This window comes from Oncorhynchus mykiss, chromosome 22 (genome assembly GCF_057628025.1).
Source record: "Oncorhynchus mykiss isolate SJ-2025 chromosome 22, ASM5762802v1, whole genome shotgun sequence".
In the NCBI taxonomy this organism is placed as follows: domain Eukaryota; kingdom Metazoa; phylum Chordata; class Actinopteri; order Salmoniformes; family Salmonidae; genus Oncorhynchus; species Oncorhynchus mykiss.
The window spans coordinates 4,772,591-4,798,162 of NC_143043.1; the positions used below are offsets into that span (position 1 = coordinate 4,772,591).

The 25,572-nt window shown below is 40.8% G+C and overlaps 1 protein-coding gene across 4 annotated transcripts; it reads left to right on the top strand.

Moving 5' to 3' along the window:
• zic2a (zic family member 2 (odd-paired homolog, Drosophila), a) lies at positions 1 to 6,624 on the top strand. 4 transcript variants are annotated; one of them, XM_090215174.1, is made up of 5 exons: positions 1 to 439; positions 952 to 1,050; positions 2,887 to 3,893; positions 5,291 to 5,454; positions 5,598 to 6,624. In XM_090215174.1, the coding sequence occupies exons 3-5, from the start codon at positions 2,918 to 2,920 to the stop codon at positions 5,790 to 5,792; spliced, it is 1,335 nt and encodes a 444-aa protein (XP_090071300.1). In that variant the 5' UTR covers positions 1 to 439; positions 952 to 1,050; positions 2,887 to 2,917; the 3' UTR covers positions 5,793 to 6,624. The 4 variants fall into 4 exon arrangements, with proteins under 4 accessions (XP_090071300.1, XP_090071301.1, XP_021434306.1 ...); XM_090215175.1 differs by having other exon boundaries at positions 5 to 439; positions 986 to 1,050; XM_021578631.3 differs by having other exon boundaries at positions 172 to 439; positions 910 to 1,050.
• The last annotated feature ends 18,948 nt before the right edge of the window (positions 6,625 to 25,572 follow it).

Here is a 25,572-nt window from a genome sequence, read left to right on the forward strand (position 1 = left end):
AGATGGTCCTTTCTTCTAGAGGTAGATGGAAATAAGAACCCATAGCTAGCTATGGGTCTCTGATCCGATTGAGTTTTCTGTCTTTCTCTTTCATTTATTTTTGTCAAGTGACAGGGCCAAGGGGTTTTGTAGTTTTCCACGGAAATAAAGAAGTTCTTTTAAGAAGTCGGCAGACGTGACTTTGAACTTGGATCAGATCCTGCGTGTCCCGTGGTGCGGGGAGAAATAGATTCTTGGAAGAATGGCAGAGAACGCTCTGTCTGCCCCGGCTTGGGGCTGAGTGAGAGAGGGACAGGATTCCCAAAGTTTTCAGACGTCCTACCTACTCTCCGTCCCATTATTGCCCGCTATTTGAAGTGTTTGGGAGCCGAGAGGGACCAGAGAAAGTTTAATTTGTGTTGGAGCAGGAGGACTTGTGGGACTTGAGTTCAATGGGAGTGTAAGTAAACTTCCTTCACTTAGTGTGTACATTTCAATGGGCAGCTGTTGTTGGGAGACCGTTGTTAAACGCAGTCCATACTTTGGATGAAAAGACTCACTATATTAACAAACCTTGCGGTGTTTTTGCAGGCACAACTAGCAAGCGAGGTTTCTTGTTGAGATTGATTGGGACTTTATGGTAGGCTATGGCAATTGAAGGGAAGGACCATTAGGCTATTTTATTCTTTAGTAGCCTATTCTAGAAACTCTATTTTATTAATTAATTAAAAAAATAAATAAATCAACAAACACACCCAATTGTGATAAAGTTACACACAATTATTGTCTGTAATGCTCCCTAATATTTTCACCAAATTATGACTAATTAGAAATAATGGGTGTAGACCTATGGCAGTGTGTTTTGATTATCGTTAGTCAATAGATATCTATAGTAATCTCATTTTACGCATTTTTTAAAAACTTTTCCAGGATAAAAAACATTCAAACACAAGCTCATGCTGTTGATTGCAGATAACATAAACAGTAACCTTATTTTTGGGGCAAGACTGACAAACTGCACAAGCTAAGCAAAGTGAACAAACCACCAACCCGGCTCTCTACAAAAACAAGGTAAGTACTCTCTGAATATTTAGTACCTCGTGTGTGTGTGTGTGTGTGTGTGTGTGTGTGTGTGCGCGCGCGCGTGCAAAGCCATGCTTGGGGAATATATATCCCTGTAGTAAAGATTGAATATGCCATTGAAACAGTAGGCTAATACCACTTCCCAAAACCCAAACCCGTAATACACATGGGAAACCACATTATAATTACTTTTAGAAGTGTCATTTTATAGGCATTAGTAGACAATTGACTAAAACACTACATTTACAGACTCGTGATGTTTATGTTTTCAAATGATTAGGCAATGTTCTTTAGCAGAATATGAACATCGTGTACTGTTGTCATGTAAAAAAGGGGTAATTCTGGCATTACAATTGGTGCGCAGACTGCTGTGTAATATTTGAACGAATGTACGTATTGACTACATGAGCCTATGGTAGTTCAGTGATGGTTGTAAGAGAAGCTGCTATGAACATACATTATTCCCTTTATAGGGTAAATGATCAGTAAACATTTTTGATAGTACTCTGTTACTCTACAATAGAAATGTGAGGATAAACAGCAGAAACATAAGATAAGTATAGCGAATCAGAAAACAATATGCCATTTAATGTAAAGAAATACATAATGAATAATGCATAATGCTCACTATTATATGTATTATGTATTCCATGAAATTAAATGGCATATTGGTTTCTGATTTCCTATATCGTATGCTTCAGTTTCCTTTGTATAACTTCACATGTATATTGCAGAGCTTGTAGATATGTAAGCGTCCGTTATTACCCACTTATAAACGCAGCCAGGTCTCCCGTGATATAAGTCAGTTAGTATAAACGCGTGCGTATGCACATAAACGTGTGCGTTATTACGGATAGACTACATATAAACAGTGTCAATACCTAAAATAATGGTTTGGCTAAATCATTTAAAATATTTGCTAACTATATCCGCCTGTCTAATGATAAATTGACTATGACTGTTTACATTTCATTACATGTGCTGACCCCACCTTCTCCCCAAAAGACCAGCTCGCTATTTCAATTATCGTTATTTTCTATCATATTTATTTAACCGTAGCTCAACTTTTAAAGCCCGTTATCACACAACGTGCCATCGTGTTGTCAAGCCACTGGTTATACAACAAGCTATAAAATTAAGGTTTTGAGGAATCATTTCCGATACTATGCCCCCCACCCACCCCCCCACCCCACACTCGCTCTCGCTCCCTCTCTCATTGTACCCTTCCCCCTAAAAGCCGCTCCTAACAAGTAGGCGGTAATTATTAGTGAAAATGGCGATCAGCTATTAGTCGTCAAAGCGGTACCTGCTATTGGAGGGGCACTTGGGATTGATGAGACGAAGTGGCCAATGAGACTGCTTGGAATGAATGACCGGGCTTCAGTTAAAGGGGGCGTAAGAGGAGCTAGTGCCAGTCCACGGTGAAAGAGGGACCCTCCGCGATAAACACAGACAAGCGAAAGAAATAAACACACCAATCCGAACAACAATCCGAGATGCTGCAACAACCCGCACTCTCTCCGTGCGAGGACACCTAGTAAGATAATTATTCAATTCTTCCTGTGTGTTTAAACGCAATCAGCATTCACAGTTTCCAGAGGAAAAACGCAAAGGAATCTCTTCGTTTCATGGGGATTTTTAGTAACAAGTTAACTACCAGTGAATATAGATAGACCTGTTTGTGTAGTTTTTTTTCCCCTACGAGCGGATCATCGCTTTGAACTTTGCCTGATATGGTGTTTCCATGCAATGAAGTTGTGAATAACCCTAACCGAATATAACATTGAATTGTACTTTTCCCCCCCAAAATTGTTTGTACACAAGCTGATTCGAACGAAATTCGCTTTGAGAGACCATGTTACTGGACGCAGGTCACCAGTTCCCCGGACTGGGAGTTGGCACGTTTGCCAGGCATCACACAGCGAGCGAGATGCAGGAGAGAGACTTGAGTTTAGCACAAAATAGCTTCGTCGACTCGGCACACATGGGTGCGTTTAAACTGAACCATGATCTTTCTCCGGGACAGAGCTCAGCCTTCACCTCTCAGGCGCCCGGCTACCCCACAGCAGCATTGGGTGCACACGCCGCCCATGTCACATCGTACGCGAGTTCCCCATTCAACTCCACCAGGGACTTTCTTTTTCGCAGCCGCGGCTTCGGAGAATCCTCTCCCGCGAGCAGTCAGCACGCTATTTTCGGCCCCACTACCGGGTCTCTCCATCATTCCCACACAGACAGTCAAGGCCACATTCTGTTCCCCGGGATTCACGACCAGCATGGGTCCCACGGATCCCCGAATGTGCTCAACGGGCAAATGCGTATTGGACTACCAGGTGAGGTTTTCGGGCGTTCCGACCAGTACCACCAGGTCTCCAGCCCAAGGACCGACCCTTATTCGGCCGCCCAGCTCCATAACCAGTACAGCAGCATGAATATGAACATGGGTATGCACATGGGAGCTCACCAGCACCACCCCGGTGCCTTTTTCCGCTACATGCGGCAGCAGTGCATCAAACAGGAGCTCATCTGTAAATGGATCGACCAGGAGCAGCTAAGCAACCCCAAGAAGAGTTGCAACAAAACTTTCAGCACAATGCATGAGCTGGTCACGCACGTCTCCGTGGAGCACGTCGGAGGACCGGAGCAGAGCAACCACATTTGCTTTTGGGAAGAGTGCCCCCGCGAGAGCAAACCGTTTAAGGCAAAATACAAACTGGTGAATCACATTCGGGTCCACACGGGAGAGAAACCCTTCCCCTGCCCCTTCCCTGGATGTGGCAAGGTCTTCGCACGGTCGGAAAACTTGAAGATTCACAAGCGCACACATACAGGTAATTATACAATATTTATAGCATTTTGCCCAAATGTTTCTCATCTCTCGAGCACTTTTTAGTTTTGTAAAAGTATACCGCACAGTTAAGAATTCGCTGTGCCAATGCGCCATGCTATATTTAATCTTAGCCAATTGCGTAGCCTGCAAAAATCAAATTATTCTCGTTGTCAAAACATCCAAGTTTACCAAATTTAAGATGACTATCGATCGATAGGGTATTTTTAGACTGCCAAGGTAGACATTCACACCTATGGTCAAAGTAGATTTGGATTTGAGAAAGAAAAGCTGCTAGCATAACGTGCGAATTGTACTCTAAAAGAGTAAACACATAGCCGACGCGTCTCGAAACGATTAGATTTCATCCAGTTTTGGAGAAACTCAATGTTTTGCAACAATGTGCTAAATTATGTAATATTCTGTCGAGGTTTTATGGTTTGTAAACTTAAAAATGGGTCAAAGGCGAGACGAGGGCTTCTGGCTCGCAGCGGAGCAGTAGTAAATCTCATCACCCGGTTTAATGTTTACGCAAGACTGAGTTTTTAGGATTAAATCCGGAATGCCTCGCCTCTTTTTCACATATCGATTTATTTTGTTTTGTCCGTTGAGAATTATTGTTTGGCATTTTGTTTTCTGGAAATCGTAAAGCGAATTTACTCATCGCAAACATGCAAGTGTGTGAATGTGTGTAATGGCCTATTCTGTTTTCTCAAGCATTCCACTGGCAGTAGCCTAGGTGCTAGATACATTACCAGCCTTTCACTTTGGGACTATTTTCTGGGGGGGATTTAGTTGTGCTATACAGCCATGGAATTGGTCAGGTGCTAATTCGTTTTGTTATTGTTTCCCAGCAAATGGTGCGCCTTATGCACCAAGGGCTATTGCCCCACATGGGATGTTTGCGTATTGTTTAGGCTATATACATTTAACTCGGACATGTTGTTACTATTTTGACATCAATTCTACATTTCAGAGCCCTGACATATATTGAAATATAGTAGTCTATGAAATACATAAGTAGGCCTAAATGTACTTAACCTACTGGCTTACTTACATTCAATTGCTGTGATTCAAATAAATAGGCTTCCCATAGGCCTAAATGATAAGCTATTTCTTAAAACCCACCATAAAACAGAACATTTCTGCACCCACGAACATAGTTAATATTTTTTAATTCATTTTGTGTTACAATTGAGATTTAACTGAATGGAAGGCATGTGAGTGAAAATAACGGCACCCACTAAATATGACGAACGCTATGAATTAACCCGTTACTCCTCGTTGAATGGCCATGTTATTGAATCCAACACCTATAGTATTCGGCCTAAGGCATAGACGTTTGGAAGGCTTTTGCTGAACTGAATCTAACGTGTCTGTTTTATACTTCTTTTTCGGCAGGAGAGAAACCATTCCAGTGTGAGTTTGAAGGCTGCGACAGGCGGTTTGCCAACAGCAGCGACCGAAAGAAGCACATGCACGTTCACACGTCAGACAAACCATATCTGTGCAAGATGTGTGACAAGTCCTACACACATCCCAGCTCTCTACGAAAACACATGAAGGTAAATGGTCTTTCACTTTCCAGCTGACAGCAGCATTTAAGGGTTGTGTGCGTCTGTTGTCTGTCTTGAAGCACTTTGAAGTCATACTTCACAATGTGCCTGTCTTGATATCATAAACTCATTTTATCTGCACTTTTCTCCAGGTCCACGAAGCGGCCCCCCCTCCAGCGTCCGACTCATCGCCTGCAGCCAGTTCTGGTTATGAATCGTCCACACCACCCGGCCTCGTCTCCCCTAACACCGAGACCCAAAGCAACAACAATCTGTCCCCCGCAGTCCACAACAACCACAATGGTCACAGCAGCCTATCGTCCAATTTCAGTGAATGGTATGTTTAGGACTGAACCGAAAAGCGAATACAAGACCATTGCTCAGAACCCCTACCAGCGCAGGAGATTCGGACACTTGTGCACCGAGGAGAGCACGAATAACCTACTATGAACGCTTCAAAATCATAAAAAGCGATTCAAAACCACCAGGGAAGAAATCTCACTTACCAACATAAGAAAATATGTGATATGTTTAAGCTGTATTCAATATATTTGTAAATATTACACGCCCTCTTTCCCATTGGTTGTGATAGATTTTGTCAGTCTGTGGTGTATAGATGTTCCTTCAATGGTAGCTATTTCTCTAACTGGACTTTTAGTGCACATTTTACGATTCAAGTTGTATTATGATGTTAAATATTGTGATCCTAAGGCAAATTGATTGTAACTATACTAAACATCTATAAACTGGAAAGAGTGCCAAAGTCAACACTTAACTCAAACAGACCACAATATTTTGCTTGTGAATGTATATTTAGTTTGCTGGGCTTAACTTGTGATGTTTTGTGCTTTGCAAGTTTTGAATTGTGAAATGCTATCTGGAAGATTGTGAGGAAAATAAACGTTGTGCCGTTGGATTTTCTGTACCCTCCTTCCTTTTGTAAATATCGACTGCCTTATTTATCCGTTTGTAATTAAATTATGGTATTTACTTGCTACAGATGAAACAATATTTATAAAGAATGTTTCTTTACTATAAATATGTACAATTATGAGCTAAACACGGGCAGTTGTTTCGTTATGTGTTTTTGTTCAAAGTTAAAGAGGTGTTTTCTTCATTATTGTGATAAGAATTTTACTGCATACAAATATAATAAAAGGTGTTGCAAGCGTTAAAAAATGTCCCCGTCTTGATGTCTTCTTCACACTCATAATGGTTTTGATAGGAACTCTACTGGTGCCAAACATGGTTATTAAGCGGGTTATTTCAGACCAGCATTTTCATATACCAATAAAGCTACGACTCATTTTTGGTCAGCAAGAGTATGCATGCTATAAGGATATGGGTGTATCTGCACTATGTAAATTATATTCTGCTTCCAGTGGTAAAACAAGTGTTGTTTTAGATATGAAACCCCATCAGCTATGGATTCGTATTGCACCACCTCTCGTGAATAAGTCGTAACGTATGGCCATCTAACAATCTGTTTGGTGAACATGGTCTGCAATCCCTGTTAATGTGGCTTACAGTGTCAACACGGCAGGCCAAATTCCAAGTTTCAAGATATATGTGTAGCCTAGGCATAACCTTCTCGCTGGTCACAAAACAAACACTGTGGCTGAGGTTAATTTAAGCAGGTAAGGCCAAAATGTAAACTCAACTAAAATGCATGTCTACTTGAAAGTAAAAAGAGTAGGCTATCTAAATCAGGCTACTCAAACCCACATGTTATTAAGCCAAACCTATATTCTAATTACCTCGACAAACCTGTACACACGCACATTAACGCGGTACCTGTACCCTCTGTTTATAGCCTCCTTATTGTTGTCATTTTTTTGTGTTAGTTACTATTATTATTTTTTTAACTTTAGTTTATTTAGTAAATATTTTCTTAACTCTATTTCTCGAACTGTATTGTTGGCGAAGGGCTTGTAAGTAAACGTTTCACGGTATTCGGTTGTACTGTGCCAGTACAATTTGATTTGAACTCCTGCTTATATAATCGCTTGTTTGTCCATGCATCCAAATTAAATACAATGTAGAAAATTAACACCCGGCAATGACTCAGACCATTTCAATTTGAGACTTATGACAGTATCTTTTAACCGTTTTGGCACAGGCTGTACGTTTGGTACAGAGACCCCTGTACTCCCGAAAAGCCAGCCGAATATCCCCTCCCCCACACGGGGAGGTTGCGCAGTCAGTGAAGCCGTGAACTTGAACTTGACTCAGTCCTGAGCGGGGCTGGAGCCTTCTGTATGCCGAGACATGGTTAGGCGTATGAATGCGTATCAATATCATTTATACAGTCGTATTGATTTATTTCAATCACTTGGGTATACTTTCTCTGACTGAGACTGTTGCTTTCTGGAATAGTTAGTGGATTGTATTGTTTAGGCAACACAGGTTGAGAGTAGGGCTACTTGAAACGATTTGAGTGGATGCTTCTGTCTGTGAATAAGACAGCCACGAGGGCTCATTGGTTACAGAACATCTGGCAGGTCCCGATAATCTTTGTACATACCCCCAGTGTATTTGCACTAATTCATAATTAGTAGCCTAAACATGTCTTTGCACTTAATGTATTATGTTTTTGACCATACAGGATTTTTTTTGTCTGCAGAAAATGTAATTGAGTTATGTGTGAGGGTAGGGAGTGGCCCAAAAAATAAATATGGTAATGTCATATCATGAGCGATGAACGAGTGCTTGTTGATGCAGGTGGCGAGTAACTGAGGCAGCTTTCTCAGTCTGAGACCATGTGAAGAGGCTATCCCGTCATTGACTTACCTACAATTCTCTGTGGCATATACATAAGCTGCTTACTTATCTCGGCAATCACACAATGTTTCTTCCTACCCCGTTCCAGCTCGGTTGAATCATTCATTGAATCAAAGTTTAATGTTCAGATGTCTTAGACATGTTTTTTTCATTACCCGGATATACGCTATAGCCTGAACTAATTAACTAATGAGTGAACATGCCGTATTCTTTCGAATTATGCTTTTCGATTGATTCTCAATGCCATTGAAATGATAGATTTCGAGTAAATAATTGCTAATGGCACCTGGAAGTGCGGAAGATATGACTTGTGGGGAGCGGGAACATGTCAAAGATCAGCCCCAGGCAGCTCGATGATGCCGCCTCTTCCTCAGCGCATGCTACTCTCAAATGAATCAATGCTGGAGAAGGATGAGCTGGGAGCAGAGGTGTCATGCAAAAAGGGGGTACAAGGGCATGTGCCCCCTTAGATTTGTCCTGTTAAAAAAACACTCCTAGCACCCTGGCAATCTTATACAGTTGGTATTAGCTAGCCCAGATAGGTTCCCAATCTCCCAACCTACGAACTAGCTTCAAGATAGAGTTTGTTGTTTTAGCTGGCATGCCTGTTGGTAGAGTTTAAATATGCTTCTCTACATCTCTGCTAAAATCTGAATAAAATGTTGAAAGGAATGTGTCTTATTCAGTACATTTAGTTATTGCTTGCTTTTCTAGTTTCTTTAAAAAAATCCACCAGTCAGGAGGATACATACAGCTCAAGAGGTATGCTTAGATATGCATAAAAGTATACATATTTTGTACATAAATTAAACACGGGTATGGTTCTAGATTGCAGAATAAAGCTGTTTCAGGTGTTTCAAAATGCAGAATTTTCCAGTCTCCAGACCAGCCCCCAGTCACCCTCACATACAGTTAGAGCTTCAGAACCTGGCTTTAGGTGCTATTGATAGAGAGAAAACATGTTTTGGTTTCGTTTTGGCACCACTTACCCTACAGGCTAATCTGTCATTTGTGTAAGGTGTATAGGCTAATTATGTAGCCTAAATGTGATACATTTTTAAGCATTATTGCAACATTCAATAAACACGCTTATTCAGAGCTTAGAGTAAACGTCTTTAGCACTTTACCCAAAGTAGCCCATGGGCTACGTATACACATACACATTAATATTAGGCCTACACAATTTCCCCAAAGACAGACCATAGATAGAACATTGAGAGCAGATGAATTCAACATAAGTCTAGTTATTAAAAAGCATAGGTCAGGGTATATGAATGTCTTTTTTAAATTCAGTTGCTCTCAGTGATTAGGGGCAGATACACAATTGAAATACTCAAGTCTGTGGGGAAAAGTTGTGTGTCTGTATGTGTTTGTGTTTGTGTAACGTGTGTTTGAGTGGGTGGGTGTGAGTATGGAAGTGAGAAAGGGGGTGGTATAGCAGATGTGGGTGGAAGTGTGTGTGCGCGGGTGGGAGGGTGTTTGTTGTAAGAATTATGTTCACGAGTTCGCTCGTACCTCTGCTCCAGGTACAGTCAAGAAGGATAGGAGGAGCAGAAATCAAACAATGAACTTCATATTGAGTAAAACATATACAAAAACACAATATGCTACCTTGGAAAGGCATTAGGTTTATGATACAAATGAATGCTTTATTCTGTGTCATCGCTCACAGGAGGTTGGTAGTACCTTAATTGGGGAGGACGGGCTCGTGTTAATGGCTGGAGCGGAATCTGTGGAATGGTATCAAATATAGCCAACACATGATTTCCATATGTTTAATGCCATTCCATTTGCTCCATTCCAGCCATTATTATGAGCCGTTCTCCCCTTCAGCAGCCTCCACTGAACACTCAGGAACATAAACATTAATTGGGCTACTGCATATTGGCAATTTTATTGTATAGCACTAATTAGCTTACTTTGATACCAATGAAAGACTTGGTAGGGCTACATGCTTTTTACCAAAATCATTTTATGTATCTTGTGAAAGGAAATTATTTTCACACGTCCAATACGATTTAATAATTATTGTATTTCTTTACATTTTCAAAAAAATTACCATTGAGATAGAAGATCTAATGAAATTAGAAAAATAATGAAATATAAAACCATTTACAAACATTAAAGTAATTGTAGACATAATCTCCCAAAAAATTAAATTCTCAGCCATACCATTTTAGTTAGTTGGTGATATGGACATTAAGGAACTTGAAGCTCTCAAGCTGCTCCACTGCAGCCCCATCGATGAGAATGGGGGTGTGCTCGGTCCTCCTTTTCCTGTAGTCCACAATCATCTCCTTTGTCTTGATCACGTTGAGGGAGAGGTTGTTATTCTGGCACCACACGGCCAGGTCTCTTACCTCCTCCCTATAGGCTGTTTCGTTGTTGTCGGTGATCAGGCCTACCACTTTTGTGTCATTGGCAAACTTAATGATGGTGTTGGACTCTTGCCTAGCCGTGCCGTCATGAGTTAACAGGGAGTACAGGAGGAGACTGAGCACAAACCCCTGAGGGGTCCCTGTGTTGAGGATCAGCATAGCGGATGTGCTGTTATCTACCCTCTTTAGTATCCGGCGCCGACAGAGATGGCCGCCTCGCTTTGCGTTCTTAGGAAACTATGCAATATTTTGTATTATTTCTTACATGTTACCCCAGGAAATCTGAAGTCTTATTACATACAGCCGGGAGTAACTATTGGATATAAGAGCAACGTCAACTTACCAACATTACGACCAGGAATACGACTTTCCCGAAGCGGATCCTCTGTTTGGTCCATCACCCAGGACAATGGATCGGATCCCAGTAGGTGACCCAAAACAACGCTGCCGCAGAAGGGGCAGACGGAGCGGTCTTCTGGTCAGGCTCCGTAGACGGGCACATCGGTCACTGCTCCAGAGTTCACTACTAGCCAATGTCCAGTCTCTTGACAACAAGGTAGACAAAATCAGAGCAAGGGTTGCTTTCCAGAGAAACATCAGAGATTGTATTCTCTGTTTCATGGAAATATGGCTCACTCAGGATACGTTATCAAAGTCGACACAACCACCAGGTTTCGTCACGCATCTCGCCAACACAATCAAACATCTCTCTGGTAAGAAGAAGGGCGGGTGTGTATGCCTTATGATTAATGAGTCGTGGTGTGATCATTACAACATACAGGAACTCAAGTCCTTTTGTTCCCCTGACCTAGGATTTTAACAAGGCTAATCTGAAAACAAGGCTCCCTAAATTTGATCAGCATATCAAATGCCTGTTCACCCCGCTATCATCCAGAAGGCAAGGTTAGTACAGGTGCATCAAAGCTTGGACCGAGAGACTGAAAAACAGCTTCTATCTCAAGGCCATCAGACTGTTAAACAGCCATCACTAACATTGAGTGGCTGCTGCCAACATACTGACTCAAATCTCTAGCCACTTTAACTTCTCTAGGGTAGGGGGCAGCATTTGGAATTTTGGATGAAAAGTGTGCCCAAAATAAACTTCCTTCTACTCAGGCCCAGAAGATAGGATATGCATATAATTGGTAGAGTTGGATCGAAAACACTCTAAAGTTTCCAAAACTGTTAAAATAGGGTTTGTGAGTATAACGGAACTGATTTAGCAAAACCTGATAAAAATCCATTCAGGAAGTAGGATTTTTTTGTTGTTGTTGTAGTTTTCTATTCAATGCCATTACATTATCCATTGACTTAGGACTTAAATTGCAGTTCCTATGCCTTCCACTAGATGTCAACAGTCTTTCGAAATTGTTTCAGGCTTGTATTCTGAAAAAGGAGGGAGTAAGAGCAGTCTGAATGAGTGGTCCCTGCCATGTCACAGAGCTTTTTCATACGCGCGACCGAGAGAGTGCATTTCTTGTTTACCTTTTATATTGACGTTATTGTCCGGTTGAAATATTATTGATTATTTAGGCTAAAAACTACCTGAGGATTGAATATAAACATCGTTTGACATGTTTCTATGAACTTTACGGACACAATTTTGATTTTATGTCTGCCTGTTGTGACTGCGTTTGAGCCTGTGGATTATTGAAGAAAACGTGCAAACAAAATGGAGGTTTTTGGATATAAAGAGAGACTTTATCTAGCAAATGGAACATTTATTGGATAAATGAAATTCTTCTGAGAGCAACCATATGAAGATCATCAAAGGTAATTGATTAATTTTATCTCTATTTCTGACTTGTGTAACTCTTCTACTTGGCTGGTTACTGTTTGTAATGATTTGTCTGCTGGGCGATGTTCTCAAATAATCGCAAGGTATGCTTTCGCCGTAAAGCATTTTTGAAATTTGACACCGTGGTTGGATTCACAAGAAGCTAATCTTTAAACCTATGTAAAATAGTTGTATCTTTTCTGATTTTTTTAAATTAATATTTCTGTATTTGAATTTGGTGCTCTGCAATCTCACTGGATGTTGGCCAGGTGGGACGGTAGCATCCCACATACCCTAGAGAGGTTAATAATAAAAATGGGATGTAATAAATGTATCTCTAGCCACTTTAAACAATGCCACTTATATAATGTTTGCATACCCTACATTACTCATCTCATATGTACAGTGGGGCAAAAAAGTATTTAGTCAGCCACCAATTGTGCAAGTTCTCCCACTTAAAAAGATGAGAGAGGCATGTAATTTTCATCATAGGTACACTTCAACTATGACAGACAAAATGAGAAAAAAAATCCAGAAAATCACATTGTAGGACTTTTAATGAATTTATTTGCAAATTATGGTGAAAAATAAGTATTTGGTCAATACAAAAGTTTATCTCAATACTTTGTTATATGCCCTTTGTTGGCAATGACAGAGGTCAAACGTTTTCTGTAAGTCTTCACAAGGTTTTCACACACTGTTGCTGGTATTTTGGCCCATTCCTCCATGCAGGTCTCCTCTAGAGCAGTGATGTTTTGGGGCTGTTGCATGGTAACACGGACTTTCAACTCCCTCCAAAGATTTTCTATGGGGTTGAGATCTGGAGACTGTCTAGACCACTCCAGGACCTTGTTGTCAAATAGGTTGAGATTGGGTGATTGTGGAGGCCAGGTCATCTTATGAAGAACTCCACCACTCTCCTTCTTGGTCAAATAGTCCTTACACAGCCTGGAGGTGTGTTTGGTTCATTGTTCTGTAGAAAAACAAATGATAGCCACACTATGCGCAAACTAGATGGGTTGGCGTATCACTGCAAAATGCTGTTGTAGTGATGCTGGTTAAGTGTGCCTTGAATTCTAAATAAATCTTCAACAGTGTCACTAGCAACGCACCCCCACACCATCACACCACCTTCACCATGCTTCACGGTGCAAACCACACATGCAGAGATCATCCATTCACCTACATTGCATCACAAAGACACAGCAGTTGGAAACAAAAATCTACATTTAAAAAAAATATATTTCAACACCAAGAACCTGCCTGTCTCCCGCTTTTCTCGCACTTTTTACACTCTGTAGTGTGTGAAACTACACAATGTTATTAAAATACATTATTTTGAGACATTATTTCGATACGAGTATTTTCCCACACTCTACTCCAGTTAGGTGCAATAGCAAATACATAGCAAATAAATAGCAAATAAATAGCAAACAAATAAATAAATATTTGTGGCTCCTTACCACAATCAATCAGTATGGCAAAAATAATCTCTGCTCAGAGGACCTGAGAAATAATGTTTGCAGAGAGAGAAGCTAGTGTGGAAGGAACGTCTTCCACTTTGGAAGATGAAGAATTTTCCAAATATGAGGATCATGTCTCTGACAATTCTGTTGAAAGAAGTGGATGAGATTGACCCTCAAGACAAGCCTGTCACCAACCAGCTCATCAGCAGCCTGCAGGAGGAGAAATATGGATGTTAAAAAATGCTAAAATTGAATGGTCCTCTTGCCCAATAAATGAGCCACCCAGCATGGATGCCAATGTGATAAGGATGTTATAGAAGAGAGATGGAAGGAGATGGATCAAACTCATTTACATGCACAGTTTGTGGTTCTTATCCTCATAAGGATCGGCCCATTTTATTCAATTTTCGCCTAAAATGACAAAATCAAATCTAATTGCCTGTAGCTCAGGATCTGAAGCAAGGATATGCATACCCTTGATACCATAGTCACAATTTAGATTTTGGCAACTAGATGACAGCAGTGTATCTGCAAAGTTTTACACTGATTCAATGAACCATTGTATTTCTGTTCAAAATGTTGTATCAAGACGGCCCAAATGTGCCTAATTGGTTTATTAACACATTTTCAAGTTCAAAACTGTGCACTCTCCTCAAACAATAGCATGGTATTCTTTCACTGTAATAGCTACTGTAAATTGGACAGTGAAGTTAGATTAACAAGAATGTAAGCTTTCTGCCCATATCAGATACAGTTGAAGTCGGACGTTTACATGCACCTTAGCCAACTACATTTAAACTCAGTTTTTCACAATTCCTGACATTTAATCCCCTGTTTTAGGTCAGTTAGGATCACCACTTTAATTTAAGAATATGAAATGTCAGAATAATAGTAGAGAGAATGATTAATTTCAGCTTTTCTTTCATTCATCACATTCACAGTGGGTCAGAAGTTTACATACACTCAATTAGAATTTAGTAGCATTGCCTTTCAATTGTTAAACATTTCGGATAGCCTTCCACAAGCTTCCCACAATAAGTTGGGTGAATTGTGGCCCATTCCTCTTGACAGAGCTGGTGTAACTAAGTCAGGTTTGTAGGAATCCTTGCTAGCACACACTTTTTCAGTTCTGCCCACAAATTTTCTATGGGATTGAGGTCAGGGCTTTGTGATGGCCACTCCAATACCTTGACTTTGCTGTCCTTAAGCCGTTTTTCCACAACTTTGGAAGTATGCTTGGGGTCATTGTCCATTTTGTAGACCCACTTCCGACCAAGCTTTACCTTCCTGGCTGATGTCTTGAGATGTTGCTTCAATATATCCACGTACTTTTCCACCCTCATGATGCAATCTATTTTGTGAAGTGCACCAGTCCCTCCTGCAGCAAAGCACCCCTACAACATGATACTGCCACCCGCGTGGTTCACGGTTGGGATGGTGTTCTTCGGCTTGCAAGTCTCCCCCTTTTTCCTTGCAAACTGTATGGTCATTACGGCCAAACAGTTCTAATTATGTTTCATCAGGCCAGAGGACATATCTCCAAAAAGTACACATTTTGTCCCCATGTGCAGTTGCAAAACGTAGTCTGGCTCTACCTTGCTGAGCGGCCTTTCAGGTTATGTCGATATAGGACTCGTTTAGCTGTGGATATAGATACTTTTGTACCTGGTTCCTCCAGCATCTTCACAAGATCCTTTGCTGTTGTTCTGGGATTGATTTACACTTGTCACACCAATGTGCGTTAATCTCTAGGAGACAGAAGGCGTCTCCTTCCTGTGCGGTATGACGGCTGCGTGGTCCCATGGTGTTTATACTTGCGTACTATTGTTTGTACAGATGAACGTGGTACCTTTAGGCGTTTGGAATTTGTTCCCAAGGATGAACCAGAATTGTGGAGGTCAGCAATTTTTTTTCTGAGGTCTTGGCTGATTTCTTTTTATTTTCCCCATGATGTCAAGCAAAGAGGCACTGAGTTTTGAAGGTAGGCCTTGAAATACATCCACAGGTACACCTCCAATTGAATCAAAATGTCAATTTGCCTATCAGAAGCCTCTAAAGCCATGACATCATTTTCGGGAAGCTTACCAAGATTTTTAAAGGCATAGTCAACTTAGTGTATGTAAACTTCTAACCCACTTGAATTGTGATACAGTGAATTATAAGTGAAATATTCTGTCCGTAAACAATTGTTGGAAAAATTACTTGTGTGATGCACAAAGTATATGTCCTAACCGACTTGCCAAAACTAGTTTGTTAACAAGAAATTTGGGGAGTGGTTGAAAAGCTAATTTTAATGGCTCCATCCTAAGTGTATGTAAACTTCCAACTTCAACTGTATGTCCGTGTCCTGGGAAATGTTTGTGTTACTTACAACCTCATGCTAATCACATTAGCCTCAACCATCCCATGGGGGGGGACACCGAACCCATAGAGGATTCATCATTGCTGATGTTGTCAGATCCAATAGTAATCCACAGAATCCCTTTGTGGATGCAGAAACTGGCAGAGAACTTTTCCGTGCAACAATGTCTCCGGGAAAACTTCCACATAATTTGCAGGATTATCTGCTTCGATAACCAAGAAACCAGACGAGCTCGGCAGCAGAGAGACAAGCTAGCTGCAATCAAGTCATTGTGGGACAAGTGGGTGGACCGCCTTCCCCTGTTTTACAACCCTGGGCCCAACGTTACTGTTGATGAGCAGCTTATGCCATTTCAGGGGCTCTGCCCCTCCAGGCATTACATACTGTCTAAACAAAAATATGGAATCAATATCTGGACTGCCTGTGATGATGTTTCATCACATGCGTGGAACTTGCACGTGTATATGGGGAAGCCAGATGGAAGAGCCCCTGAGAAGAACTAAGGGATGCTGGTTGTCCTTGATGTGATATCACATGCAATAACTTTTTTACTTCGCACAAACTGGGACAGGAGCTCCTCAAGAGGAAACTGACAATGGTAGGAACAGTACGAAAAAAACAAACCAGAGCTCCCACCTCAGCTGTTGAATACACAGAACAGGCCTATCAATTCCTCTAAGTTTGTGTTCATGGCCGACACGTCTCTAGTGTCCTACGTGCCAAAGAAAGTCAAAAATGTGGTACTGATGAGAATGCTGCATGGGGATCTGAGAATCTGTGGCCAGGAACATCAAAAAACATAAATCAAAATGGATTACACTGCCACAACAGGATGGGTGGACAATTTAGACAAACTGGTGACTGTCTATAGCTCCAAAAGGAGAACCCTACGCTGGCCACTTGTGATAATCTTCAACATCTTGGACATCGGCGTACAATGCGTTTCTCATCTAGATGGCATTGAACCCAGATTGGAACCTCTTTCTCGTGGAGCTGGGAAAGACATTGTTAACACCTCAAATCCAGAGGAGGCAACATATCCCAAGGACCCCAGCTTCTCCAGCCATCGTGAGGAGGATTCAGGAGGAGGATGCTGGTGCCCCATTATCCCGACCCACAGAACCATCAACTCCAATACCGGAAGTAAGTGTTGCATATGTGTGTGTCTGACTCTCCTACGTTGGCCTGCTGTAACTATATGTGAGTGAGATGTTAGTACAATTCCTGAACTGTGTTTTCATCATTCCAGATTGCAGCCAGTAGCAACAAGATGTGTGTGGACCCAAGAAGGACAGGAAGACACAGTACACATGCATCAAGTGCAAGAAATATATTTGCTACACACACAGTAAAACTCTGACCCTCATATGGTGTGTAGACTGGCCTTAATTTGTGTTCAATGGGTGTGATTCATCATTTCCAAAAAATACTGTATGTAAAATGTGTCCTTCCAATTTGTTCAGTTCAAAGCAATAAGCATCAATAGTGCTGAAAACCTTATATTGTTTATATTTTATCATGTATTGTTTATAATAGATTATTGTTTACAAAAATCACATTTTACAATAAAAATAAATAGCGCTTTTATTGATAAATGTGATCTAGCAGAGGTAAATGGCAAATATGAACCATTTATGCTGTCTATGTTGCTTGTAAGTGGTATAAATCAAAATCTAAGTATTAATTTTTATTTTATTTTATTATTAGTATTATTTTTACATAAATTGTTTTGGCTGTATAATTTAAAAAACCCAATAATGTCCATCAAACCCGCAGACATTGGGTAAATAACAAAAAAACAAAACATAAACACCATTCAAGGGTTAATTGGGTGTTTGTCCCATTTAGTGAATTATTGGTTGGTGAGTGGACACCAGACTTACAATATTTCACAGTCTCATGTCAGAAATAGACATTCATACATGTTTCTTCAAAGTCAAACTTCAAAGTTGTTCTAAAAGCCAAATGTGTAAGTGTTTAAGGTTAGTGTTACGTTTAGGCATTAAGTCTAAATTCTTACGGCTATGCATTAACTCCAAATGATCAAGGTAAGGCTTAAGGATAGGCTTCAAACAAAAATATCAAAAGCAACTTTCAGTAGCTGGATTCGAACACGCAACACGGAATCCCTGTCCAAAACAGTGAAGGCAACAGCGCTCAATATTGCCCTTAGTGGCCGGTTTCCACTTCATCTTCCGACATACTCAGACATGGATGGACGGCGAATGTTGACTTGTACCAGACCTTACAACCTTAAGCAGTTGTAGACCATAAGAGGGCAATCGGTTCTATAACTGCTAGTATCTTTAGCCATATCCTAGGTCCTACACACACACACTCTCTGTCTCTCTAACTCTCTCTGTCTCTGTCTCGCTCTCTCTGTCTCGCGCTCTCTCTCTGTCTCACTCGCTCTCTCTCTCGCTCTCTCTGTCTGTCTCGCGCTCTCTCTCGCGCTCTCTCTCTCGCTCTCTCTCTCTGTCTCGCGCTCTCTCTCTGTCTCACTCGCTCTCTCTCTCTCGCTCTCTCTCTCTCTCGCTCACTCTTTCTCGCATGCAGCAATATATTTTGTGTAGGCTAAATGTCTAATTATATCCCAATATATTTTAATTGTAATTCTGCCCAAATATATGAGAAACGCTTCGACTGTTCTTCGGGCTTGTAGCATAATTAACTCAATGTATTAATTTGAGGTCTATAGTGAATGGATATGTTTCACAATATCCACTGTATAGGTTACCAACCACCATGTCTTGGTTTGTCATAACTAAATATGGTCACGCCAATTAAATGAGGTATATCTTTTTCTATTTGACTTCTTAAATCTTTATGGTTTACAGAAGCATCTTGAAAATAGATCACAAAACACAAGGCTAAACAGTCCTCATTCGTTTATTTCAGAACTGCCTACATTGAGATGAAAAAGTTGGGTAATCCATTAAATTAAATGTACATAACATCCATAACAATTTGAATCTAGAATTTGGAAGTAAGCCTACAATTTAGGATGATACGCCAACGAATTTGAAAGGCATTCCATTTTGAATTCAAATAATTACGCAAGAATCAAAACATTAAAACCGAGGAAAGAACTTTAAATGACTATAGGGCTATCACAATATTTGCAATATAAATATGTAAATAATAGGCAAAACATAATTTTGTGGCACAAACATATAATATAGTTTTGGGTCTCTGTGCGGAGCAGGGTTCTAAAACAAATATCCTGTACATTTATGAACGAACCGGACACAATTTACTTCAAATGGAGGCTGTACGTTGTCAATCTTCGTCAATCTTCGCTGTATGCAGCATACCAACATTTCAATAGGCCTATTTTTATACCGTGACAGTCGGCATTGACCGAGCGCTGCTTTGAGCGCTTAGGTTAACATATTTGCATTTTTCTAACCAACTAAAATCGTAGATTCAGTTGGTTTTTGGATTTAATTAGATGTCTTATTTTTGTGAACTCATAGGACTATATGCTTATAACACCCATATGACCATACATGCTGAGATTCGGGTATAAAATGAAATACCTGCTATATGCCTAGTTCAAGTTCATGACCATTTTGTCTAAAATGTAGGCCTACATAACCTTTTGTTGATTTTAATGGTAATATCAACAACCAATAGAGAAAAAGTGCATTTTTTGGTATTATGTTTTGCGATAAAGAAAGATCATGGTCTGTACTATCTGTAAATCATGTTGTATTTTACAGTTTGTTCGTTATTGGGAGATTTTTTTGTTGCTTTTTGGTGACCCAGGTACGATAATTGTTCGGGTAAAACTAATGTAAAAGCCTAATTTCACGATAAGTTGTTTCTTTACCATATGTGGAACTTATAAGGAAGCCTCAAAAGGTATTGACCTACACATCTCAGTTCTTATCCTACATTTGATTGGCAACTAGTTTAGCCAACTAGTTTAGCCTTTAGAAAAATTAAAAGATCAAACCGTACCCAGCTAGCACATTTGGTTCCTTGGAAGTTGTGGGAATGTATGTTTTTGGTTTCACATTGGCTGTGGGAAGGAAGTGATCGGTAGTTTTTACCTGACCGGTAGTTTTTATTTTTTTTAACATTCTGAGAACATAAGTGACAATTTTGCCTGTTCCGGGAACATTAATGTTGCAAGGAGGTTTTGAGAACGTTTTACTTTGCTTCCCTGAAAGTTTCCTGGGAGGTTTCATTAACGCTCTGAGAACAGAATTTATAGGTTATTTGAAGGTAATTAAATAACATTCTGAGAACATTCTCTAAATGTTGTGAAAGTTTTGTTATGGTTATTATTGAAAGTTTTCTCAACATTCTCTGAATTAAATGTAAAGGTTATTTGGAGGTTTATAAATAACTTCCTAAAAACATTCACTGAATGTTTCAATACGACTTTTAATAGCATTGCCATGTTATTTTGAGTAAACTTTTTTGAACTCCAAGCACAAATATAGCAGGACACAAGTAAATGAATTTGTTTAGGCATTAATAATGAACACATTTGTTATTGTTATTGTGACATGGCATAAGTGATATTCAAACCTATGATTTTCTGTTCTCTATCCCTGGAATTAGTCCACTGCACCATTTTTTTATGCATACAAAGCTGTTAATTTTAATCTATTGAAACAGACCTCTTTTCCAAGGAAACTTGCACTCAATAAGACCAGGTGTGGCCATTTAGTGGGCGTGGCCAGCACACCTGATAAATATAGTTTGGTTGACGCTGAGAAGGAAATGTATAGGTTTTTAAATAACATTCTTAGAACGTTTTCTGAGCGTTACAAAAGTCTTCTTGTGATTTTATGTTAATGTCTGGAATGCCATTTTTTTTTTACATTCCCAGAATATTGCCAACAATTACCTTAAAAGAGAACCATACATTCTCTGAACATTCTGAGAACATTGCTAAATTCAGACCATTTTAAATAGAACCACTTCAGAACTTTTGTGGAATGTTTTGTGGAAGTTTGGAAATTCCCACAGAAGAACATTGTTTCTTAATGTTCTCTGAACAGTTTGAGAACATGACTTTAAAAAGGATAATGAGGGAAACTGTATGAAATGTTATGCTGACGTAGGCCTACTGATATTCCTATTGTTGCTTAATTGATGCTTAATAATGTTCTCGAAACAATTTGAGAGCATGACTTTAAATAGAACCAGGAGGAAACCTGTAGCAAAACGTTATACTGAAGTAATGTAGTTCACAAAAGTTCAATCAATAAGGCAGGTCTGAATGGATGTCACTTGTATTCATATTCAGTAAGCATAATATATTCACATTGCTTCCTATCTCAAGGGCAGGTATGTCACCCGCTTGCTGATTAACCTATGGGCTCACTAGTGCCACTTTCCTTTCCCTGGACCAGGTATTCCCAAACTGGGGTACGCGCAATGCCGTCAGGGGTACGCCAAATAAAAATGTGATAAAAAAGTAATATATATATATATACATATATATATACATACACACAGTCCATATATATTTTCCCATGGGGCTATACATTTTGGTGAGGTTTTCCTCTCGCCTGAGTAGCCTCGTTTCACTGCCAAAAATAAAATTAAATCATCTAGTGCTCAGCGAAATTGTTATTTTATTTGATATATTTCACCTTTATTTAACCAGGTAGGCAATTTGAGAACAAGTTCTCATTTACATTTGCGACCTGGCCAAGATAAAGCAAAGCAGTTCGACACGAACAACAACACAGAGTTACACATGGAGTAAAACAAACATACAGTCAATAATACAGTAGAAAAATGAGTCTATATACAATGTGAGCAAATGAGGTGAGATAAGGGAAGTTTCAGAGATTTTTGCAGTTCGTTTTTTTGCAGACTTTTCCTAGCAGGTCTTGTAGATGACCTGGCGCCAGTGGGTCTGGCGACGAGTATGAAGCGAGGACCAGCCAACGAGAGTGTACAGGTCGTAGTGGTGGGTAGTATATGGGGCTTTGGTGACAAAACGGATGGCACTGTGATAGACTGCATCCAATTTATTGAGTAGGGTGTTGGAGGCTATTTTGTAAATGATGTCGCCGAAGTCGAGGATCGGTAGGATGGTTAGTTTTACAAGAGTATGTTTGGCAGCATGAGTGAAGGAGGCTTTTTTGCGAAATAGGAAGCAAATTCTAGATTTAACTTTGGATTGGAGATGTTTGATGTGAGTTTGGAAGGAGAGTTTACAGTCTAACCAGACACCTTGTAGTTGTCCACATATTCTAAGACAGAACTGTCCAGAGTAGTGATGTTGGACGGGCGGGCAGATGCAGGCAGCGATCGGTTGAAGAGCATGCATTTAGTTTTAATTGTATTTAAGAGCAATTGGAGGCCACAGAAGGAGAGTTGTATGGCATTGAAGCTCATCTGGAGGGTTGTTCACACAGATTCCAAAGAAGGGCTAGAAGTATACAGAATGGTGTCATCTGCGTAGAGGTGGATCAGAGACTCACCAGCAGAAAAAGCGACATCATTGATGTATACAGAGAAAAGAGTCGGTCCAACAATTGAAGACTGTGGCACCCGATAGAGACTTCCAGAGGCCCGGACAACAGGCCCTCCGATTTGACACACTGAACTCTATCAGAGAAATAGTTGGTGAACCAGGCGAGGCAATCATTTGAGAAACCAAGGCTATCGAGTCTGCCGATGAGGATGTGGTGATTGACAGAGTCGAAAGCCTTGGCCAGGTCAATGAATACGGCTGCACAGTATTGTTTCTTGTCGATGGCGGTTAAGATATCGTTTAGGACCTTGAGTGTGGCTGAGGTGCACCCATGACCAGCTCTGAAACCAGATTGCATAGCGGAGAAGGTATGGTGGGATTCAAAATTGTCAGTAATCTGTTTGTTGACTTGGCTTTCGAAGACCTTAGAAAGGCAGGGTAGGACAGATATAGGTCTGTAGCAGTTTGGGTCAAGAGTGTCCCCCCCTTTGAAGAGGGGGATGACCGCAGCTGCTTTCCAATCTTTGGGAATCTCAGAAGACACGAAAGAGAGGTTGAACAGGCCAGTAATAGAGGTTGCAACAATTTCGGCAGATGATTTTAGAAAGAAAGGGTCCAGATTGTCTAGCTCGGCTGATTTGTAAAGGTCCAGATTTTGCAGCTTTTTCAGAACATCAGCTGACTGGATTTGGAAGAAGGAGAAATGGGGAAGGCTTGGGAGAGTTGCTGTGGGGGTTGCAGTGCTGTTGACCGGGGTAGGGGTAGCCAGGTGGAAAGCATTGCCAGCCGTAGAAAAATTCTTATTGAAATTCTCAATTATAGTGGATTTATCGGTAGTGACAGTGTTTCCTATCCTCAGTGCAGTGGGCAGCCAGGAGGAGGTGTTCTTATTATCCAAGGACTTTACAGTGTCCCAGAACTTTTTTGAATTTGTGTTTCAGGAAGCAAATTTCTGCTAGAAAAAGCTAGCCTTGGCTTTTCTAACTGCCTGTGTGTATTGGTTTCTAGCTTCCCTGAAAAGTTGCATATCACGGGGGCTGTTTGATGCTAATTGTAATGCGTATCGTCTGGGGAAGGAGAGGAGGACCAAGGTGCAGCGTGGTAAGGGTTCATATTATTTAATGAAATATGCAACACTAGACAAAACAACAAACACGACAAACTAACAGTCCTGAAAGGTGAAACAAAAACACTAAACCGGAAACAACCACCCACAAAACACAATGGAAAACAGGCTACCTAAATATGGTTCTCAATCAGGGACAACAATTGACAGCTGCCTCTGATTGAGAACCATACCAGGCCAAACCCAGAAATAGAAAATCATAGACAAACTAACATAGACAACCCACCCAACTCACGCCCTACCATACTAAAACAAAAGACAAAACAAAGGAACAAAGGTCAGAACGTGACACTAATGCAGAACACCATAGGACGTTTTTGTGTTGGTTAAGGCTAGTCAGGTCTGGAGAGAACCAGGGGCTATACCTGTTCCTGGTTAAACATTTCTTGAATGGAGCATGCTTATTTAAGATGGCATTTAAAAAAATAACCAGGCATCCTCTACTGACGGGATGAGGTCAATGTCCTTCCAGGATACCCCGGCCAGGTCGATTAGAAAGGCCTGCTCACTGAAGTGTTTCAGGGAGCGTTTGACAGTGATGAGTGGAGGTCGTTTGACTGCAGACCCATTACGGATGCAGGCAATGAGGCAGGGATTGCTGAGATCTTGGTTGAAAACAGCAGAGGTGTATTTAGAGGGCAAGTTGGTTAGGATGATATCTATCTCACGCCAAACGAGACCGTGTTTACGGCTTTGGGGTGGTACCTGGTAGGTTCATTGATATTTTGTGTGAGATTGAGGGCATCAAGCTTAGATTGTAGGATGGCTGGGGTCTATAGCATGTTCCAGTTTAGGTCTTCTAGCAGCACGAGCTCTGAAGATAGATGGGGGGCAATCAGTTCACATATGGTGTCCAGAGCACAGCTGGAGGCAGAGTGTGGTCTATAGCAGGTGGCAACAGTAAGAGACTTGTTTTTAGAGAGGTGGATTTTTTTTAAAGTAAATTGTTTTGGGTACAGAGCTGGATAGTAGGACAGAACTCTGCAGGCTATCTCTGCAGTAGATTGCAACACCGCCCCCTTTGGCCGTTCTATCTTGTCTGAAAATGTTGTAGTTAGGAATGGAGATTTCAGAATTTTTGGTGGTCTTCCTAAGCCAGGATTCAGACACGGCTAGAACATCCGGGTTGGCAGAGTGTGCTAAAGCAGTGAATAAAACAAGCTTAGGGAGGAGTCTTCTAATGTTAACATGCATGAAACCAAGGCTATTACGGTTACAGAAGTCATCAAAAGAGAGCGCCTCGGGAATAGCAGTGGAGCTAGGCACTGCAGGGCCTGGATTCACCTCTATATCACCAGAGGAACAGAGGAGGAGTAGGATAAGGGTACGGCTAAAAGCTATGAGAATTGGTCATTTAGAACGTCCGGAACAGAGAGTAAAAGGAGGTTTCCGGGGGCGATAAAATAGCTTCAAGGTATAATGTACAGACAAAGGTATGGTAGGATGTGAATACAGTGGAGGTAAACCTAGGTATTGAGTGATGATGAGAGAGATATTGTCTCTCGAAACATCATTGAAACCTAGTGATGTCATCGCATGTGTGGGTGTTGGAACTGAAAGTTTGGATAAGGCATAATGAGCAGGGCTAGAGGCTCTACAGTGAAATAAGCCAATAAACACTAACCAGAACAGCAATGGACAAGGCATATTGACATTAGGAGAGGCATGCTTAGTCGAGTGATCATAAGGGTCCAGTGAGTAGTGAGGTTGGTTGGGGTAACGACGATTCAGATAGCTAGCCGGACCATCGGTAGCAAGCTAGCGTAGGACGGTGTTCTGTTTTTAGCCACTT